The 22,002-nt window shown below is 39.2% G+C and overlaps 2 protein-coding genes across 2 annotated transcripts; one reads left to right on the plus strand and one right to left on the minus strand.

The window, feature by feature from the left end:
* Positions 1–1,146: 1,146 nt before the first annotated feature.
* mest (mesoderm specific transcript) lies at positions 1,147–17,499 on the plus strand. The gene is made up of 12 exons (XM_062064894.1): positions 1,147–1,418; positions 1,645–1,840; positions 5,281–5,360; positions 5,428–5,505; positions 5,567–5,703; positions 6,534–6,592; positions 6,669–6,709; positions 6,803–6,873; positions 11,224–11,325; positions 11,696–11,772; positions 14,553–14,616; positions 14,795–17,499. Exons 2-12 carry the CDS (start codon positions 1,687–1,689, stop codon positions 14,910–14,912), a joined length of 981 nt encoding a protein of 326 aa, XP_061920878.1. The 5' UTR covers positions 1,147–1,418; positions 1,645–1,686; the 3' UTR covers positions 14,913–17,499.
* A 560-nt stretch (positions 17,500–18,059) lies between these two features.
* Positions 18,060–21,647, minus strand: LOC133661588 (uncharacterized protein K02A2.6-like). Its single transcript, XM_062064893.1, has 2 exons — positions 18,302–21,647; positions 18,060–18,236 (listed from the first exon to the last, which is right to left on the minus strand). Exons 1-2 carry the CDS (start codon positions 21,347–21,349, stop codon positions 18,198–18,200), a joined length of 3,087 nt encoding a protein of 1,028 aa, XP_061920877.1. The 5' UTR covers positions 21,350–21,647; the 3' UTR covers positions 18,060–18,197.
* Positions 21,648–22,002: the final 355 nt, after the last annotated feature.

The raw sequence follows: 22,002 nt of genomic DNA on the forward strand, positions 1-22,002 counted from the left end.
TTGGCCACTAAAATAAATGTGTGTTGTTCTGGAACATTCATCTCAGGGTGCAAATAGGCGTAAGGGAGAGCGAAAGAGAGAACAGGCATTTTTTGGTTTCTTTTTTGCCACGTTTGGTTGGTTTGGTGGCTGCAATTTCTTCCCGCAGCCCCTCCTGGCAGTCCTCACCTGCAGGCCCTTGGAAGTGAAAGGAGCCCTTATGGTGGATTGAGGTGGCGCTCGTCTGTTGTCCTTGTTTTGTTTGATGGTTGTGTGATATGACAAAAAAGCAGTGAATGGTCGCGAAGACATTTGAGAAACACAAGCGGAATCTGTTCGAGGAGTTTGTTCTGTAGCTTCTTCCTGCAACGGGAATGGATGTTGTTTTTTTCATCTGTTTTATGGAGTATGATTTTTTTTATCTTAACATTTGAAAATAAAAGTACTTCATGTCTGTTTATCTTGAGCATTTTAAATGGATATCGTGATTGGATTTACATTTGAAACTTGTCGAGTAATGTGTATGGTTTTTAAAAATAAAAAATGTATTTAGCCTATGCGCAGGGCCCTGCTCTTTATTTAAGAAGCCACAGTTTACAGCAACACTCTGTCTAGATGGAGGAAATTAAATTTCCTATTTTTTTAGATTTAAAAAACAATAACTAGGTCTAATACATGGCTGTACTTTAGTATTTTTAATGTTTATATGGATCAGTTGTCAGGGGCGCCGCTAGGGATTTTGGGCCCCATGAAAAGAATCTTTACAGGGCCCCCTGTATTATAATTTCATCATCATTAGGGGCCTCTCTGGGCCCCCCTCCATCATGGGCCCCTAGAATCCGTCTCCTTTACCCCCCCTTTTCGGCGCCCCTGTCAGTTGTGCATGAACAAAGGTCAGTGTGTTGTGATGAGGCAAAATGAAATTTGTTTTGCATATAAAATGTGTAAAACTAAGAGCTTCGATTAATTAAAAGCTTGGGAAAAATGCATTTTTTTCAGTGGCTGGGTTTTTTTTAACCAATGTATTGAAACACAAATGTACTTGCTGACGTGTACTACATAAATACACCAATAGAGGGCAACAGGCGTCTGTTGTCACTTCTTCTCTGTGACCCTGTAATGCCCGAACAATCAAAGAACGTGTATGACGACGAAGAGCCACACTCTCTTTGCATAACTACTGGTGTCAGTTGCACTAAAAAAACAGCAGCAACAATATTGCGTAGTAAAACACGCTATATCACATTTTTTCATCTGTGGAAGTGGAACTGAAATAAATTAATTTCTAAAGGCGAAACTGAGAACTAGTAGCGATGGAATGCAAGAGGAGTGAGACCTCCTTTTGTAACTTGTCTCTGCTCTGCTTGTACTGTGTGTGCGACGGATGGAAGCTAATCACAGTTCGAAGGTCCTCTCCTGACTCCGTTCGACATTTTAATGTGAGTTTCAAAACCCCTAGAACAATCTACATGTTTCCCTAACACTACAGTATTACACATTGTAAGACATTCGGTCGTGTAGGGATATTTTTTGTTAAATTTTACGAGCCATGCCTATAAAATCGACATTATTTGTAAGCTAGCCTGCTGGGAGGTATACTAGTCCCAGTATTAGGGGGTTAAAACGCCACACGTTTGACTTCTCATGTTATTTTTGTTGTCCTAGGGGAGGCAGGCATGACCTCCCGTCGTCTATAAACTCTCCACAATGAAAGAGTGGTGGTTACATGTCTTACTGATCTGCGTCCCGCTGCTGGCCGTCTACCTGCACATCCCGCCGCCTCAACTATCACCTGCGCTTCAGAAGTGGCACAATGCTGGCAGATTGTTCACCTTCAGAGGCAGCGACATCTTCTACACAGGTAACAGTATTCATACAATTCCCTCATGATCATAATACCCTCAATTCCCCCCCAAAACGGATTAACTCGCTGGATTATAAAGACAATATAGACCCTATTATTGCCTTCTGTTGGATTTAGGGCCAATTTAGACCAACTCAGCAGTTAGTCTTGTGACGAAATTGGCATCCCCATTCTGACATGTCTTCATGGACATCCCATTGAGGATACTCGTATACAAAAAAGTCTTAAGCGTGGATGTATATGCAAAAGTGCAATATATTTCTCTGTACAGTAATCCATCTATTTTTATCTGCACCTTCTTTTGTAAATGCAAACACTCTGCACCTTATTGCTCTTGTATCCTGCACAACCACGAGCTAATGCAACGAAATGTCGTTCTTACCTGTACTGTAAAGTTATTTTCTTTCTTTCTTTAGTTTATTTCAAACATGAACACACTTACAGAATAATACATCACAGTTGCATATCATTTCACTTTACATCATGTCCGAAAAGGAGTAGGAAGAAGCAAAGCTTATTTAATCCTACCCCTTTCCCACTTCAGAGCGTTTACAAATATATATATAATCATTTACTGACCTTTTTATAATAAAATAACATCACAACAGTTTTGTAATATGTAATTAATGGATTCAGTCATTATTAATATACTGAGATGAAAAATATCGTATTTTCAATCATGTTGAAAGTATTTCTCATAATTCTTCTTCTTTGTACTTTGTAAGCACTATTAATTTGAACAACCTCTTAAACTGGATCATATCAGTACAATGTTTAACTTCATTACTTAATCCATTCCATAATTTAATTCCACATACTGATATGCTAAAGGTTCCAAGTGTTGTATGTGCACACAAATGTTTTAAATTAGATTTTCCTCTAAGGTTATATTTCTCTTTAGTTGAGAAGAATTGTTGTACATTCTTTGGTAGCAGGTTATAGTTTGCTTTGTACATCATTTTAACTGTTTGCAATTTTACCAAATCACCGAACTTTAATATTTTAAGTTCAAATTTGAATGACAATAAAGGAAGTCTAAGTCTAAAAATGCTTTCCTCCACAAACTGGGTTGGATGGCGCTTGTCAATTTGTGTTTGTCAGCATGTTGCAAATGTAATATTTGCAGAAACATTTATTGCACACAACTTTCTACTGCATGTGTAATGTGTTTAAAGTAAGCTTGACATCATACGTTAAAAGTTAAAGTACCAATGATAGTCACACACACACTAGGTGTGGTGAAATTATTTTCTGCATTTGACCCATCACCCCGATCACCCCCTGGGAGTTGAGGGGAGCAGTGAGCAGCAGCGGTGGCCGCGCCCGGGAATAATTTTTGGCGATTTAACCCCCAATTCCAACCCTTGATGCTGAGTGTCAAACAGTGAGGTAATGGGTCCCATTTTTATAGTCTTTGGTATGACTCGGCCGGGGTTTGAACTCACAACCTACCGATCTCAGGGCAGACACTCTAACCACAAGGAGTATTGCTAATCGATTAACAAAACAAAAATACATCTACATCAGGGTGCTGTACAGTAAGGGGGTGGGGGTGTACCTAAACTGGCATAGGTAAAAGCGCAACTAAAATAAGAAGTATATTTACAACAAAGTGACAAGAGGTTTTGCAGGTGAATGATAGTGCTTTGTTATTAATAAACAGCATTGTTCAAATCCTACTTTGCGGAGATCCAATTAACAGCAATATGTCACTCTTAGTAACCATCAGTGCATTTGGCTATGAGAGCCTGACTGACTGCATTAAATACACAAATAACAAAGAAGTTCAAGTACGTTTATAATTGGATATTCTTAAATAATGTATAATTCATATTTTAGAAGTTGTGTAAAGAATTGTATTCACTAAAAATAATCACGTAAGAACAATAAACAAAAAGACTAAATAGATAACTACGATTCAGTTCATTCCAATATGTTCAGTAGTCGTGTTTATATTCCAGATACATTTATATGAAAGGGAATACAAATATGTTAATAAGTCAAAGGGGAACAGAAAATTCTCTTACCGCACTGAAGCCCATTCAAAACTTCTATGCCGCTTCAGTATTATTCAAAAAAGTAAACAAAACACAATAAATTGGAAAAAAAAATGCTGTTTTTTTTAGACGTGCTATCATTAGGGAACGTTTGGTTACATTATAAGTTTAAATAGCAGGGTTGTTTTAGAAATACGTTCATCTATCATAATGGTCTAATCTTCATCTAAATGCCTCCAGTCCTTGGACACTGTTTTTCACTCAGCACTAAGATTTGTTACTGGCTGTCGTAGTCTCACCCACCACTGTCAACTGTATATGAAGTCAGACTTATCTTCATTGAGTGCACGTAGATACACACATTGGCTGACTATCATTTAGAAGGCTCTTTTAGGTTTAATGCCTCCATACTTGTCTACTTTGTTACAAAGAAAAAACAGCTCTTATGCATTACGTTCTAACAATGTGTATGTTTTAACTGTTCCCCATGTACGGACTGAATTTGGCAAAAGAGCTTTTGGCATTGCTGCTCCTATGGCATGGAATGCATTGCAGACGAAACTGAAACTCACTGAACTACTTCCATTTGGAGACTTCCGTTCTGTCCTGAGGGACAAACAGCAAGAGACTTTTGCACAGTGCCTGTGTTTTTAAAAGGTGTAAATCTTTATTGTTTTACAGTTCTCTTTTATGTATTTTAAAATGTATGTCTCAACGTATTACTTTTTTGAAACTGCTCTGTGACATGTGCTGTTGACCTCTTGGCCAGGTCACCCTTGTGAAAGAGATCTTGATCTCAATGAGTTTCTTATCTGGTTAAATAAAGGTTCTATTGGTGGCATTCAAAGCGATGATAAATTAGCAATTATCTCCACAGGCATGTGAACGGACACGGCCGCGATGCTGCTAAACCAAACTAAAACTATTAAAAGACATGTTGACTCACAGCTTAGCAGAAACAAGTATAATTTAATTTGATCTATGATGTAATTCAGTCCATCAAAGTAGAACAAGCAGACACCTGCAGAGCGCACCAACCAAGTGATGATCAGATAATGAAGTGACCAGTCGCCATAATCATGTGTGGCCCCCTGGTGGCCGTGGCCCTAACCAACAGCGTAGAGTGTTTATGCCAGGGTGTTCAGCATCGATTAGAGCCCGAGAATTGAAAGTTTCATAAAAAAGAGTCAGTGCCACACCAGCCATGAATATGGCCACACCTCACTGATGTATGTAAATGTATATCTATTCTGGAAATAATGTGCTTTGTTTTTTCAATGATAATCTACAATCACTTTGTTTTACTGAGAGAAACGAGCAGGTTGGCAGCTTTAAAAAGCATCACTAGTGTATTTCTCATTTTTCGTAACATGCTTCTGCTGCCCTCCATTTTCCAAGTCAGTCAGTGCAAGGTTTGTGTGTGGGTGTGTGTTCCCACAGACTCTCATGGCGCTTTGGGGAGCTCTGACATTGTCGTCCTTCTCCACGGCTTCCCCACCTCCAGCTATGACTGGAACAAGGTTAGATCACCAAAATAGAAAACGCTTGGTTAGTGTTTTTGTAATCATAACACAATATGTCTAATAGATTTGGGAGCCTCTCACTCAGCGCTTTAACCGGGTCATAGCGCCAGACTTCTTGGGTTTTGGCTTCAGCGACAAGCCTGTGAGTAAGCCAATCTGTCAATCAACATATTACCTTTTATTAGTCAATTCGTTTTGCTTAGCGACCACACAAGTACTCCATCTTTGAGCAAGCTAGCATGGTGGAAGCCCTGCTGGCTCACATGGGTCTGGCCAATCAGCGCGTCAACCTGGTTTCACATGACTATGGAGACACAGTGGCGCTTGAGCTGCTCTACAGGTGAGTTTGGTTACAACAAAGGTTCTCATTCTAGAGCAGTGGTTCTCAACCTTTTTTCAGTGATGTACCCCCTGTGAACATTTTTTTTATTCAAGTACCCCCTAATCAGAGCAAAGCATTTTTGGTTGAAAAAAAGAGATACAGAGGTAAAATACAGCACTATGTCATCAGTTTCTGATTTATTAAATTGTATAACAGTGCAAAATATTGCTCATTTGTAGTGGTCTTTCTTGAACTATTGAAAAAAAGATATAAAAATAACTGAAAACTTGTTGAAAAATAAACAAGTGATTCAATTATAAATAAAGATTTCTACACATAGAAGTAATCATCAACTTAAAGTGCCCTCTTTGGGGATTGTAATAGAGATCCATCTGGATTCATGAACTTAATCCTAAACATTTCTTCACAAAAAAATAAATCTTTAACATCAATATTTATGGAACATGTCCACAAAAAAATCTAGCTGTCAACACTGAATAATGCATTGTTGCATTTCTTTTCACAGTTCTTTTTGACAGACATTTTAGTGAGGGTCAAACCATCATGGCAAGGGGGAAACTCTGGGTTTATGGTAATGAATGGAATAGCCTACTTGATTTGATGTTCAGTGTATGAACTTACATTCATATTTTGTTGAAGTATTTTTCAATAAATATATTTATAAAGGTTTTTTGAATTGTTGCTATTTTTAGAATATAAAAAAAAAAAATCTCACGTACCCCTTGGCATACCTTCAAGTACCCCCATGGGTACGCGTACCCCCATTTGAGAACCACTGTTCTAGAGGACTGAAATGATTTCACTGACTGTTAATCTCTTTGGGACAGGAGTGACCAGAACCGCACTGGTCACCTCACCATCAACAGCCTGTGTCTCTCCAATGGAGGCAAGTTTTCTCTAAACATATATTCTGAAAAGTTCTGGTTCACCATTGTAACCTAGTTCTCTTGGGGTTCCCACAGGCTTATTTCCAGAAGCCCACCACCCTCGCCTGCTGCAGATGGTCAGTCCCGTAATAGCCCTTCCACATAGCCTTAATTGGGTCACTTTAATTGATGACAGGTTGTCTCAGTGAGATCCATTTTGTCTCCCAAAGCTCCTCAAGGACTCCAGTTTCCTGGCTCCAGTCCTGATGCGTCTCACCAACTACAAGATCTTCCAGAAGGGGTCAGTCTAGTCCAGCAAGACATTTACAATGCCAACAAAGAATGTAACATTTAACGGTACAATGATAAACCGCGGTAAGATTCATGAGGGATAGTATTACCGTTTTCAATTGTAATTATCGTAAAACCGTGATTAATTATTTGACTTTAGATTAATTTACGGCAATACTGCTCAATTCCTTGAGAAGCAGCTAGCACAGTAATCTCTCACTATCTTAAATGCTAATTTGAATACAAAACACATTAACGTCTTTCCTCATTGCAAATGTCTTGCTCCAAATCTAAATGGAAGAAGATACATTTAAAGAAATAAATCAATACAACTTGTTTCAAATTAGGGACATTCTAATCAGGGTTTTATGCTGACGATTCTGGTACTGATCATCCATGAGTAAGATTGTCCGATACCAATATCGATCAAATGTATTAACTGTAAACGTTTCATTGTATTTATAATGAGTGATACCAAGGGTTTAAAAACATCAACACAATATTTAAACTAGTTCCTTATTCTCTAGTATTTTAAATAATTGTTTGATAAAAATAGAGTCAATAGTAGACACTAAACATACTGTAAGTAAAACCTACTGTCTATTTTTCATTCAAATCTGTCCAGGGATTTACTCCCTGAATTTGTTAACATCAACAAAAACAACAAAAAAAGATTTTGAGAAAATAAGTCACACTAGTATTTGTTCATATACTGATACTACCTTTGGTATCAACACCACCAATTTATGGATCGAATTGCCCTCCTATTTCGTGTTGTTTACTCCTGAATGTAACCGTATGAACATGTCATATCACAAATATTGTGACCAAAATTATCATGTTTAATATTATCGCAGTATAGTTGAATGTGCTAAAAAAGTACTGATAAACACACTGAACACTTTTGACCAAGTTATTTTTTTTTTAAATAACTAAAATAAATAGACGCACGAAAACCCACTATTTTTCATGTTTTGTATTGCTTATGTTTCACCGATAGAGTTTTAGTCTTTGTATTTTTTATGTTTTAATTAAGCTTTAATTCTTTTAAATATTGGTTTGTAGTGTAGCACTAAGTGGTTGTTTTTTTAAATGAAAAGTGTGTAACAAATAAAATCTAATATTGTTATTTATTTCTGGCGGGCATTGTCCTACTCTGTTCAGCAGTCCTTGAACGCACCATAAGAACACCTCCGTCTTGTATTCCTCTGAGTATAGAATGATCTTCCTGTCTCAAGAGAGCACAGCTTGTAGATTCAATGTGCACAATTTAATTACTTAGTTGCTCAAACAACAATGTGTTTATATAAGTTTAGATTGGTGTATGTCGTTTCTTCATACAAAAATACATTATTGTCTCTTGTTTTTATGTCAGCATAAAAGTTAGCGAGCTGGCGCCAGTCGGTTTGTGAGTTTATCAAAGTGCAGTTATCAATCACGTTTTTTTCCATAACTTTAATGTCAAACCATAATAATAGGAGTCAGGACGTTTACAGCGGTTGTCTTAAATATCATTAATCGTTACATTCCTAATATTGACACACCAACTTACTATGTTATCTTCTCTGTAACTCTTATTAATCTATTTGTTAATTTATTGATATAACCGCTAACTTTCTGCTATAACGTGCTTCATTCTACACTTCTTAAACATTACAAAGCACCTATTCTTGTGCTGTTTAAAGGTAGCTTAGTGGTTAGCTTAACTATTAGCATGCCTGCTACTGGCTTTCTCTTGGTGTGTAATATGTTTAGCCTCGTCGTCCAGTGAATACATGATGATGATTCTTGAGACACTAAGAAATGCAATTTATTTGATGTAATAGAGATGATTATTTTTATCTTAAGAAAACGGCTCCACATTGTGCCGGGAAACACACAATTAGCTGTTAGCCGCATGTCAGCCACAGGACTAAAAATAAATACAGTGTCAGCCAGAAGAGATCAGCGTTAGTTGATCGGCATTAAAAATCGGTAATGGGGATCATAGACTTTTTCACGAAAATCGACTGATACCGATTGATCGGTGCATCCCTAGTAGTCTGTGAGCCAGACTACCAATCGCAATAAAAAGGGAAAATTATTGTTGCTATTTTATTATTCCTATGTCCAGATTATTAATTGGCATGATAACCTTTGCAAAGGAGTATTTTAACAATATTTAGAATCATTCACGGTATAGCTCGGTTGGTAGAGCGGCCGTGCCAGCAACTTGAGGGTTGCAGGTTCGATCCCCGCTTCCGCCATCCTAGTCACTGCCGTTGTGTCCTTGGGCAAGACACTTTACCCACCTGCTCCCAGTGCCACCCACACTGGTTTAAATGTAACTTAGATATTGGGTTTCACAATGTAAAGCGCTTTGAGTCACTTGAGAAAAAGCGCTATATAAATGTAATTCACTTCACTTCACTTCACGATTTTGACCATAAAAATGCTATTCACCAATAGTGGGCATTCTCCAATGTTGCAAATTTCATCATTTGTGTGCCACTACTAATGATTTAAAGGCCTACTGAAACCCACTACTACCGACCACGCAGTCTGATAGTTTATATATCAATGATGAAATCTTAACATTGCAACACATGCCAATACGGCCGGGTTAACTTATAAAGTGACATTTAAAATTTCCCGGGAAATATCCGGCTGAAACGTCGCGGTATGATGACGTATGCGCGTGACAAAGTCAGTTTAACGGAAGTTATGGTACCCCGTAGAATCCTATACAAAAAGCTCTGTTTTCATTTCATAATTCCACAGTATTCTGGACATCTTTTGCAATTTGTTTAATGAACAATGAAGGCTGCAAAGAAGACAGTTGTAGGTGGGATCGGTGTATTAGCAGCGGACTACAGCAACACAACCAGGAGGACTTTGTTGGAGAGCAGACGCGCTAGCCGCCGACCTCACCTTGACTTCCTATGTCCACTACTTGATGTCCATATCCCCACCCCCCCACCCCACCCCCCCTCCACACTCCTGATTGTAAATAATGTAAATAATTCAATGTGATTATCTTGTGTGATGACTGTATTATGATGATAGTATATATGATAGTATATATCTGTATCATGAATCAATTTAAGTGGACCCCGACTTAAACAAGTTGAAAAACTTATTCGGGTGTTACCATTTAGTGGTCAATTGTACGGAATATGTACTTCACTGTGCAACCTACTAATAAAAGTCTCAATCAATCAATCAATCCTACGTCTCCGGGCCGCCAAACGCATCGGGTGAAGTCCTTTGTCCTTCTGTCGATCGCTGGAACGCAGGTGAGCACGGGTGTTGATGAGCAGATGAGGTGGTTTAAAATACAAATCCGTGATCCACAATAGAAAAAGGAGAGTGTGGAATCCAATGAGCCAGCTTGTACCTAAGTTACGGTCAGAGCGAAAAAAGATACGTCCATCACTGCCTCTCAAGTCCTTCACTGTAACGTTCCTCATCTACGAATCTTTCATCCTCGCTCAAATTAATGGGGTAATCGTCACTTTCTCGGTCCGAATCTCTCTCGCTCCATTGTAAACAATGGGGAATTGTGAGGAATACTAGCTCCTGTGACGTCACGCTACTTCCGGTATAGGCAAGGCTTTTTTTTTATCAGCGAGCAAAAGTTGCGAACTTTATCGTCGATTTTCTCTACTAAATCCTTTCAGCAAAAATATGGCAATATCGCGAAATGATCAAGTATGACACATAGAATGGATCTGCTATTCCCGTTTAAATAAAAAAAAATATTTTCAGTAGGCCTTTAAATTACCTTGGCAGTTGCCAAAAGGCCCTGCAGATAATATTTGTTTGCACCACCAGTTGGTGCCAATTCCTCTGGGTGCATGAGCGAGCAAGTAAGAAAATTGTCTTTAATACCGCTGTTAGTGGGAAGTAGCAAAGAGAGGACTTTTGTGAATCACATTATACAGGGTAACATTTTTATTGGTTTATTTACACATCCAAGGTTAAGAAGGCTAAGATGTAGTGAGTAAAGATGACATTAACACTGCTGACTTACCAAAATAATATAACCGACATCAGTACTGTTGTAATCACAACAAAACTCAAAAATCAACATATTTTATTGTTTCAAATCAACTCTGGAAATTGACACTGCAGTGAACTTTCAAAAAGCTTGACCAATCCCAACTTTTTGCCCATCTGTTCGATTGCAGGAGGCCAATTTTAGGGTTTTGGCTCATGGACTATAGTTAAAATATTTCAGTGTGTCGCTTTTTAGCACATTCAACAATGTTGTGATAATGATAACTGATTATTTTGGTCACAATAACTGATATGACATGTTCATATTGTTACATTTCGAACATGTACAAAACTCACTCTTGTTGTTTCTCTACACTGGCAGGATCGGGGAGGTTTTTGGGCCGTACACGCAACCCACAGACGCCGAATTCTGGGACATGTGGACGGGTCTGCGATACAATGATGGAAACCTGGTTTTGGACAGGTGTGCGTGTTTACATTAAGGTTTTTAGGCCATGTCCACACTGCAGGGTGACTTTTTGGTAACCTTGATCTTGTCATGTAGTTGTTCACACTACAAAAAAAAAAGTTCCAAAGTAAACAGAATAGCAACTCAAGTGGCAAATGATGCCATAATGTTACACATGCTCTCTTATGTGTTTACGGAAGTAAACATGGCTTAAATTCTAGTAGCTTTCACTCTTGGTGTATTTGTGGCAATTTCAAGGATTTTTGCAACCGGAATCAACATTTTCTTAATTAAATTATTTGGCGTGGGAGATTAAGATTTCTCTTAAATACTGCTGTTTATCATGGGGAAATTTAATTGTATTTTTATTTTGCTTTGTTTTTAGTGTTCTGCAGTACATCAACCAGAGGTTAAAGCACAGAGAGAGATGGGTTGGTGCCCTCACATCCACCTTTGTACCCTGTAAGTGAAAACATACACCTTCACAGCATTCAAGGTTTACCCTACATGTAAACCGCCACGACAAAACAAAAGCCGCCACTTAAAAATTATGTTTACCTTTAAAAATGTTTTAGGTTATTTATATATATATAAATATATACACATATATATATATATATATATATATATATATATATATATATATATATATATATATATATATATATATATATATATATATATATATATATTAGGGCTGCAACTAACGATTAATTTGATAATCGATTAATCTGTCGATTATTACTTCGATTAATCTATTAATAATTGGATAAAAGAGACAAACTACATTTCTATCCTTTCCAGTATTTTATTGAAAAAAAACAGCATACAGGCGCCATGTTCTTTCAACTTGCCAAATAAAACAAGGAAAATGTTACAAAAATGCACACTTTTGACACCCCTGCTATACATAATAAAAAATTAAATCTGATAAATCTATCGATGAAAAGCAGAGCCTGACGACGCATGCGCGTTTATCACAACTCTCTCGCTCTCTCTGTCTCTCCTGAGTTTCTTAAATGCCTCAAATGTCCAGCATTTTGAGTATTGTTTACACAACGTGCAGTACGCTACTTAATATGTCCGTGTGGAAACTCGTTCGGTACACCTCCGCACTGAACCGAAACCCCCGTACCGAAACGGTTCGATACAAATACACGTACCGTTACACCCCTATTATTTTGATTATTGTTTCTCAGCTGTTTGTAAATGTTGCAGTTTATAAATAAAGGTTGGAAAAAAATAAAAACGTAGCCTCAGCGCATGCGCATAGCATAGATCCAACGAATCGATGACTAAATTAATTGCCAACTATTTTTATAATCAATTTTAATCGATTTAATCGATAAGTTGTTGCAGCCCTAATATGTATATATATATATATATATATATATATATATATATATATATATATATATATATATATATATATAATACATATTTAATATATATATATATATGTATATATACACACTACCGTTCAAAAGTTTGGGGTCACATTGAAATGTCCTTATTTTTGAAGGAAAAGCACTGTACATTTCAATGAAGATAACTTTAAACTAGTCTTAACTTTAAAGAAATACACTCTATACATTGCTAATGTGGTAAATGACTATTCTAGCTGCAAATGTCTGGTTTTTGGTGCAATATCTATAAATATACTGTGTATATATATATACATATATATATATACATACATACATATATATACACATATATATTCATATATGTACATATATATATATATATATATATATATATATATATATATATATATATATGTATGTATGTATGTATGTATGTATGTATGTATGTATGTATGTATGTATGTATGTATGTATGTATGTATGTATGTATGTATGTATGTATGTATGTATGTATGTATGTATATACAGTGGGGCAAAAAAGTATTTAGTCAGCCACCCATTGATTGTCAATGGGTGGCTGACTAAATACTTTTTTGCCCCACTGTATATATATATATATATATATATATATATATATATATATATATATATATATATATATATATATATATATATATATATATATATATATATATATATATATACACTACCGTTCAAAAGTTTGGGGTCACCCAAACAATTTTGTGGAATAGCCTTCATTTCTAAGAACAAGAATAGACTGTCGAGTTTCAGATGAAAGTTCTCTTTTTCTGGCCATTTTGGGTGTTTAATTGACCCCACAAATGTGATGCTCCAGAAACTCAATCTGCTCAAAGGAAGGTCAGTTTTGTAGCTTCTGTAACGAGCTAAACCGTTTTCAGATGTGTGAACATGATTGCACAAGGGTTTTCTAATCATGAATTAGCCTTCTGAGCCAATGAGCAAACACATTGTACCATTAGAACACTGGAGTGATAGTTGCTGGAAATGGGCCTCTATACACCTATGTAGATATTGCACCAAAAACCAGACATTTGCAGCTAGAATAGTCATTTACCACATTAGCAATGTATAGAGTGTATTTCTTTAAAGTTAAGACTAGTTTAAAGTTATCTTCATTGAAAAGTACAGTGCTTTTCCTTCAAAAATAAGGACATTTCAATGTGACCCCAAACTTTTGAACGGTAGTGTGTGTGTGTGTGTGTGTGTGTGTGTGTGTGTGTGTGTGTGTGTGTGTGTGTGTGTGTGTGTGTGTGTGTGTGTGTGTGTGTGTGTGTGTGTGTGTGTGTGTGTGTGTGTGTGTGTGTGTGTGTGTGTGTGTGTGTGTATGTATGTGTGTATATATTTATATATATATGTGTATATATATTTATATGTGTATATATATTTATATGTATATGTTATATATGTACATTCAGTGTAGCCTGTTACATTTTACAACAAGCAGCAACAATTGAAAAATAGAGCAAAACGATATAAGATAAAGATATATGTTAATACTAATAACACAGATTTGATTTTTAATAAATCGATAAAAATGTTTAGCTTTCTATAGAAAATATATGCATCATCTCTTATTATGCAAATTATACAAAAATGTAACATAGGCCACAACCGTAGCCACGCCCCCGCCACCACAAGTATATTGGTAATCTGGGGTAAAGTTTGGCACTCTTGCTATGTGTTTAAATATGGCATCAAGTAAACGCTGTAGCTCCTAGTTTGTATTATACCGGTATGTTTACTTTAATAATTTCCTGTGGTTTATAATACTTCTGCCAACAGTGTTGCCTTGCTCTGTGTCTGTCTAACCCTGCCCTCCATTTTGTCTTTCAGTGCACATGATCTATGGCCCCCTGGATCCAGTCAACCCGCATCCACGCTTCATCCGTCTTTACCAGTGAGTACCTTTCCTTTTTCCACCTTCATATCTTATTTCATGCTGGTTTAAAGCTATTAAAGCTTGCCCACCATCACTTTGTTCTGTTAGAAGTAGAAACACACCATCTAGAAATACTCTCACTTCCAAATACTACCGGTGCAAGAGAGGTATTAAGTGTCCACCGTGATTCCTGCAGGAAGCTGGTGCAGCGGTCAACAGTCAGCGTTTTAGACGAGCACATCAGTCACTACCCCCAGCTGGAAGACCCCACTGGCTTCCTCAATTCTTACTTTAACTTTATTCACTCCTTCTGAGCCCATCAATAAATAGTTTTGTACTGAAAGGTTTTGTGTTAATCACCATTATTTTTGCACTTTTCTAGAACATTGGCTACAGTGTAGATGATTAGGTAGCATTGTTCAAAAGGTTGCATATTCAGCAAACAGACGACCATCTCTTCATTGCGACGCCATTGGCCAAAGAAGAATAGAGTAGCTTAGCGTGTTGTGACCTACTCAAAAACACATGAGAAAGGAAGAGCTGTAATTTAAAGTTTTTTTGTTGTATAGTTTTTAAGATACTGACAAAATAAAAAATATTAACAAGAATTAATGTTTTCATGCTCAATCCCCAGGAAGTTGATCATTACTCACAACCTCTGCAAGACAACAATTCTGTTGATCAGCTAAAAGTACCGTATTTTCCGCACTATAAGGCGCACCTAAAAACCTCCAATTTTGTCAAAAGCTGACAGTGCGCCTTATAATCCGGTGCGCCTTATATATGGACCAATATTGAGCCTCCAACAGGTAAAAGTTTCAATCAATCAATCGATTGCAACTACGGTAAGCAGCCGCCGACTTCATTTTCCCCCGTAGAAGAAGTTCTTCTTCTACAGTAAGCAGCCGCCCCCGTAGAAGAAGAAGCGTGCGGTGCATGCTCGGATATATGACTGCGTGAGGCGTGCCGTTTTATTTTCCATTTGTTGTTTATGTAAATATTCCAAAATGGCTCCTATTAAGGACAGGCTTACGACGCAGAGTTTAAACTTAAGACGATCAATCACGCAGTAGAACACGGGAATAGAGCAGCAGCGACACTGACTCGATTAATGACGACTTCGACGGGACGGAGCCATATCCGCCCAACTGTTTATTTCGGACACTGAAGAAGAAGTATTCAAGGGATTCGTGGATGAGCAATAACTTCATAAAGTGAGCTTTACATGTTTATTTTGTGTGTTGTGTTGTGTGACATTAACGTTTGAGCAACATTGAGTTATTGATATATTGTTATTGCTCTGCACTATTTCGAGTGTAATACGTTTGATTTACCGTAACAGTATCACTGTTTTTTACGTGTTTATTGAATCAGGGAAAAGTTCCCCTCCACTATGTGATATAAATGTTGCACTACATGTTATACTTTGCTCTTGTTAAAAGATAAACAAAACACCACGTCACTGACTTTACCTCGGGGAAAATAATAAATTAGCTGTTTATTCATTTTGGGAGTGAACAGAGTTGTCGGAACGCTGGTTTGTAATCTATTAATAATGTTTGACTGGCCTATCTGACTGTTTTGTTGACATTCCCTTTAGCGCAGCTCCATCTAATGGATGCATAGGTGCACCTTATAATCCGGTGCGCCTTATATATGAACAAAGTTTAGAAATATGCCATTCATTGAAGGTGCGTTTTATAATCCGGTGCGCCTTGTGGTGCGGAAAATACGGTAAACAAGAAGTCGTGCTATGACGCGTTAACCATACTGTCTGAAAAAGTGCATATGGACGCAAACATCTCCTCACAATCCTCCCACTTCTTTCCATGCTCTTGCAGAGTTCAGCTTAATCTTCTAGATGTTTGCTAATGTCACTCCCAGGTCTCCCAGCTGAAGAAGAGGACAAACAAGATGGCGTTTGCTTTTATATTTAACACAAACTCATCGTCATAGTCGTTGAGATGCTCGCTTGTGTTTGGGTCTGTGTCCCGATCCAATATCGATATGTGCGTGCATGTAAAATGTGTTATGTCAGCTACAAGCAGTTCTGCAGCGTGTTTACTTGTGCAAAGCTGGACAGCCAGTTAACATCTAAATGTCCTCCAATAAGCACACACGGTTGCTATTTTCTTCTATTTTAGTCAAGTCATTTACAAAAGGTAAACATGGTAGGCAATAGTTTCGTAGGAGCTAGAAGCTACAAAACAGTGAAGCAGACAAGCTAGACAGACGTAATAAAAACTGAACAATATTGCAGTCTAAAACACCACATTTGTCAATGTAAAATATCTAATAATGATATTACTCAGATTACTTATACATACAAAGTCTCCAAGGCAGAAGTGTATTAGAAAGTATTTAGTAACAATCGTGTCAGTTTGTTACTGCATACAATAATTAATTATTGTTACAAAAAAAACAACTACCACTCCATCCATCCATTTCCTACCGCTTGTCCCTCTCTGGATCTTGGAAGTGGCTGGAGCCTATCCACTCCACTTTTACTTAGAGACAGAATAAGTCCATTCCAGATGGTTAATAATAGGTTAGTTTTTCATACCTACCATTGTTTTTTGTTTGACTTACCGGTATTTCACTTGATCAAACCATTTCTAACATTCCCCACTGTATAAAGAATGGCTCAGGGACACAGAGAGGTAGCGTTGCTGTCATGTTTACTAGTCATCCAGGAAGTAAGCCCCAGCCCCAAAGCACCCTGGGATATGTAGGCATAGCCTACCACTACACCTCCCCTTCTTAGTTCAGCAACAACATATTCAAACACAAACTAATAAGCAAACTTATTCAAACATTTTAGATGAACTTAGACCACTGTAAATGAATAACTCTGACATAGTATTACAATCATCTTTCGCTTACACTTCTTTTTTTTTTTTTTTTTTCCACAAACAAGAACTTGAAATACTTTAGAGTTCTACAAATCAAGTCTCTCAGGAGCCTTTGTCACTCTGCCTGACCTGGTGACTTGTGGTTGTCCAGGAGGAGTACCTGTGGCTCTGAGGTGGATTCTGTTTCTCCTCAGAACGCCCCTGTCAGTCTCTACCAAGTATGACCTTGGTGTGTGGGCATTTCCCAATACAGTCCCAGGGGTCGCTTCCGTGGTGACCCACACTTTCTGTCCAGACGGGAGCTCTGGGAGCGCACGGGAACGGTGGTGGTGGTTGTAGTTTGCAGCTTGCTTGCGTCGCCCTTCCTCATCCTTCTGGCGAAACTCCTGCAGCTCGGGCCATTTAGGGTCCAGCTTGCTTGAAGGCTGCGGCAGCGATGTGCGCAGGTTCCTCCCCATCAGCAACTGCGCTGGTGAGAATCCGTGCTCTAGCGGTGTGGCTCTGTATGCCAGTAGTGCCCTGACTTGGTCAGTGTCTTTTTCCCACAGCTTCTTGACAGTTTGAACAGCACGCTCCGCTTCACCATTCGCTTGTGGGTAGCGAGGACTGCTCGTGACATGTGTGAAGCTGCACTCTTTTGCAAATGCTCTGAATGCCTCCGACGAAAACTGGGGCCCATTGTCAGAAACCACGGTCTGTGCGTAACCATGATGACTAAAAGCATCTTTCACAGCTCCAATGGTGGCCTCAGATGTCGTAACTCTGAGCTCTGCCACCTCGATGTACCTAGAAAAATAATCAACAATAAGCAGGTAAGTCTTTTTGCTCCATTCAAACAGGTCCATCCCCACCTTTTGCCATGGGCGATCTGGTACTGTGGTCTCCATCAGCGGCTCTCTGTACTGGATTCTATATTTTTGGCACGTTTCACACTGGTCCACTGCCTCTCTGATGTGGGCAGTGATTCCAGGCCACCATACCGATTCCTTGGCTCTAGAGCGACATTTGGAGATTCCTTGATGACCTTCGTGAAGTTTAGTCATGATCTCCCTTCTGAGTGCTTGTGGTATCACCAGTCTCTCGCCTTTCATGAGAAGGTCATCTGCAAGATACAGGTCTGCTCTGACCTTCCAGTAGGGGGCAACGTCTGGCCTCAGCGTGTGTTTTTCCGGCCATTCTGTCAGACAGTAGTGTGACACTGTTTTGCATGTTTCATCTGCTTGTTGTGCCCGTTTAATTTCTTCCAATCGTGTGTCTGTAGCGGGGAGTGAGGACACAACAGCATTCACAAACACCTGGACCTCTCTTTCAAGTTCCAAGTCACCAGGTGACATCTTGTCCTGAAGCGGCGCTCTAGACAGCGTGTCTGCAGTGATGAGGTTTTTCCCTGGGACATGAACAATGTCATAATCATACCTCAGGAGTCGCAGACGAAATCTCAGAACCCTTGGTGGCAGATCATCCAAACCTCTGGTGCTCAACAGTGGGACCAGGGGCTTATGGTCTGTCAGGAGTGTGAAGTGTAGACCCTGCACGTAGGAGGTCAGTCTTTCGCACGCCCATGTTGCTGCCAGCGCCTCCTTTTCAATCTGCGCATAGCGCTTCTCTGTATCTGTCAGTCCTCTTGAAATAAACGTCACTGGTTGCCATGAGCCATCAGCCTGTTTCTGCGTGAGAACAGCACCTATTCCGTATGCTGATGCATCTGCTGCTACTTGAGTCTCTGCTGCATTTGAATATTTAGCAAGTGCTGTCGGTGAGCTCAGTCCTTCTTTCAGCTTTTGAAAAGCAGTCTGTTGAGGTTCCCCCCAGACCCACTCATTTTTCTCCCTCAGTAGGTCTTTCAGGGGCACGGTGACAGTAGCCAGTTGTGGCAAGAATTTGGACAGGTAATTTGCCATGCCTATTAGGCGGCGCACATCCTCCGCGCATTCAGGCTCTGGCATCTGAAGAATCGCTTTTGTTTTGTTTGGGTCGGGCTCGATGCCTTTTGCCGAAACCTTGTGACCAACAAAGATCATGTGCTCCTTAGCAAACTCACACTTCTCGTTCAAAGTGAGGCCTTCCTCCTGCATTTTCTGGAGCACACTGTGCAGTCTTTGGTCATGTTCCTGTCTGTCACGGCCATACACAAGAACATCATCTGCATGACACAGCACGCCCTCAAAATCCTCCAACATTTGTGACATCCTTCTTTGAAAATGTTCTGGAGCGGATTTGATCCCAAAGGGCAGGCGGTTGAACAGATATCTCCCAAAAGGAGTGATGAATGTGGTTAATGGTCGTGATTTTGGGGTTAATGGGATTTGCCAAAATCCAGATCGAGCATCTAGTTTTGTGAAAACCTTTGCCTCTGACATCATCGCAAGTGTTTGGTCGACGGAAGGAAGAATATGGCGTTCTCTTTTCACTGCTTTGTTTAGCTTTGTGAGATCTACACAGATCCTGAGTTTGTCCTGCTTTGGTTTTGGAACCACAACCATTCCAGAGCACCAAGCCGTTGGTTCTGTCACTTTTGATATGACTCCCATAGTTTCCATTCTATCCAGTTCTTCACGCACTTTCTCTCTCAGTGGCAGTGGGACCCGTCTGGGTGTTGAGAGAGCATAAGGTGTCGCTCCTTTTTTCAGCTCTATGCGGTACGGCTCCTTCAGCTCACCAAGCCCATGGAACACCGCTGGATACGCTGCTTTGAAATCTGTTTCAGGCTGTGTCGCTGTGACAGCCTCTGCTCTGTGAACCAGTTGCATGGCCTCTATGGCTGGTAGTCCCAGAAGTGGTTGTGTCAGTCCTGCCACAACATAAACATGTTGGTCTGTAAAGAGGCCTTTTGCCAGCATTTTCCCCTGGAAACAGCCCTTTACATTCAGGGGGTTGCGTCCCGGTCCAAACAGTTTCTTAAGTGGTTTCTCCAACTTGCCATCTCGTGTTGGTTTAAAGACACTTTCCGGTATGGATGTCACGTCAGCTCCTGTGTCGATTTTAAAATTAATGGCTTCCCCGTTGAGTAGTATATTTTCCATCCAAGGCCTTGTAGTCTGTGTTTGCACCTCACCTAGAAAAGCATAGTCCTCCTGATCATTGTCACCGTCTGACTGGCACTCTGTGACTGTGTTTACTGCTTTCCCTCTGAAACAGGCCACTGCATAATGTCCAATTTTGCGACACTTGCGACATTCTACATCTTTAGCTGGGCAGTCTTTCCATGCATGTCTGCGTCCTTTTCCACATCGGCCACACTCTTTTTCTCCTTGAGTGTCTGACCTTTGGCCTTTGTTTGAGTGTTGAGGCTTTTTCCCCAGGCGCTGAAACCTTGTCTGAACAGCATCTAAATTTATCTTGGAGTCTCCTTCTCCAGCAGTGTTGTACATTAATGTCTGTTGTTTCTTAACAGTTTCACTTTGTCTCACTCTTTGTATTGTCTTCACCAGGGTCAATTCTGAGTCCATCTGTAGCTGTTCTGACAGCCTCCTGTCATTTATTCCAACCACAATTCTGTCTCTTATTAGCTCTTCCTTCAGATCTCTATAGTTACAATGTTCTGCTAACTTGTGCACAGTGGTGATGAATGCTTCTGCACTCTCTCCATCTTGTTGGAACCTCATGTTAAACTGGGCCCTTTCAAAAATCACATTGTGTTTTCCCACACAGTGCTGCTCAAATGCTTCTTTAACTGTATCATACTTCTTTTTGTTTTCATCAGTCAACGGTAAAACTGCCAAAATATCATCTGCTGCATCTCCCATAGCATAGAGAAGTGAATTCACCTGATACTCCTCTTCTTTCTCTGTTAATCCAGATACAACACGAAATCTCTCAAACCTTCTGATCCATCTTGGCCATCCTGACGGATTTGAGAAGTCAAATGGTTCTGGGTGTGATATTTGTGTAGATGCCATTGTATATTCCCTTAGTTGTCGATCAGGAAAGGTTTGTGTAGCTCAGCCAAGTCGCAGGCTTTTTTTTTTTTTTTTTTTAGCTTAGCAACTTTTCTTCACTTATCTCCGTTTTTATTGTCAGCACTGAGCTTCCTCCAGGCTATATTCATGAAGAGATAACATCCACCGCTTCACAGGAGTATAAAGTTATAACTTTTGAGTTCTTTTTCACTCTCTGACACCATGTATAAAGAATGGCTCAGGGACACAGAGAGGTAGCGTTGCTGTCATGTTTACTAGTCATCCAGGAAGTAAGCCCCAGCCCCAAAGCACCCTGGGATATGTAGGCATAGCCTACCACTACACCCACTACAAAATAAAAGTATTTACTACTCCTTATAGTGCATGTATTTGTATAGTTTAAAAAAAATATGGTGCATTTTTCCAATCAGAACACATAAAATTGAGGAACAGCAATTAGTGTACATTATGTGTCGACTCGGTAAACAAATGCAGTGCAGCCCACTGCCCTGCCTAGCTCACTACTACCATCAATCATAGCGAACTTGAAGTTTCTTCCATCATTTCAGTCGTTGAACACTTATTATGATCACTTCGCCTTCTGGTGACACATGTAAACAGACAAAGACAAGTTAATAAGACGATAATTAAAA

This window comes from Entelurus aequoreus, linkage group LG12, assembly GCF_033978785.1.
Source record: "Entelurus aequoreus isolate RoL-2023_Sb linkage group LG12, RoL_Eaeq_v1.1, whole genome shotgun sequence".
NCBI lineage: Eukaryota > Metazoa > Chordata > Actinopteri > Syngnathiformes > Syngnathidae > Entelurus > Entelurus aequoreus.

Coding starts and splice junctions, on each gene's coding strand:
- LOC133661588 (XM_062064893.1), bottom strand. CDS start 21,349: ATGGCATCTACACAAATATCACACCCAGAACCATTTGACTTCTCAAAT. Junction 18,237..18,301: donor CAGATCGCCCATGGCAAAAG/GTGGGGATGGAC, acceptor TTATTTTTCTAG/GTACATCGAGGTGGCAGAGC.
- mest (XM_062064894.1), top strand. CDS start 1,687: ATGAAAGAGTGGTGGTTACATGTCTTACTGATCTGCGTCCCGCTGCTG. Junction 5,506..5,566: donor TTGGCTTCAGCGACAAGCCT/GTGAGTAAGCCA, acceptor CGTTTTGCTTAG/CGACCACACAAGTACTCCAT. Junction 6,593..6,668: donor CCTGTGTCTCTCCAATGGAG/GCAAGTTTTCTC, acceptor GGGTTCCCACAG/GCTTATTTCCAGAAGCCCAC.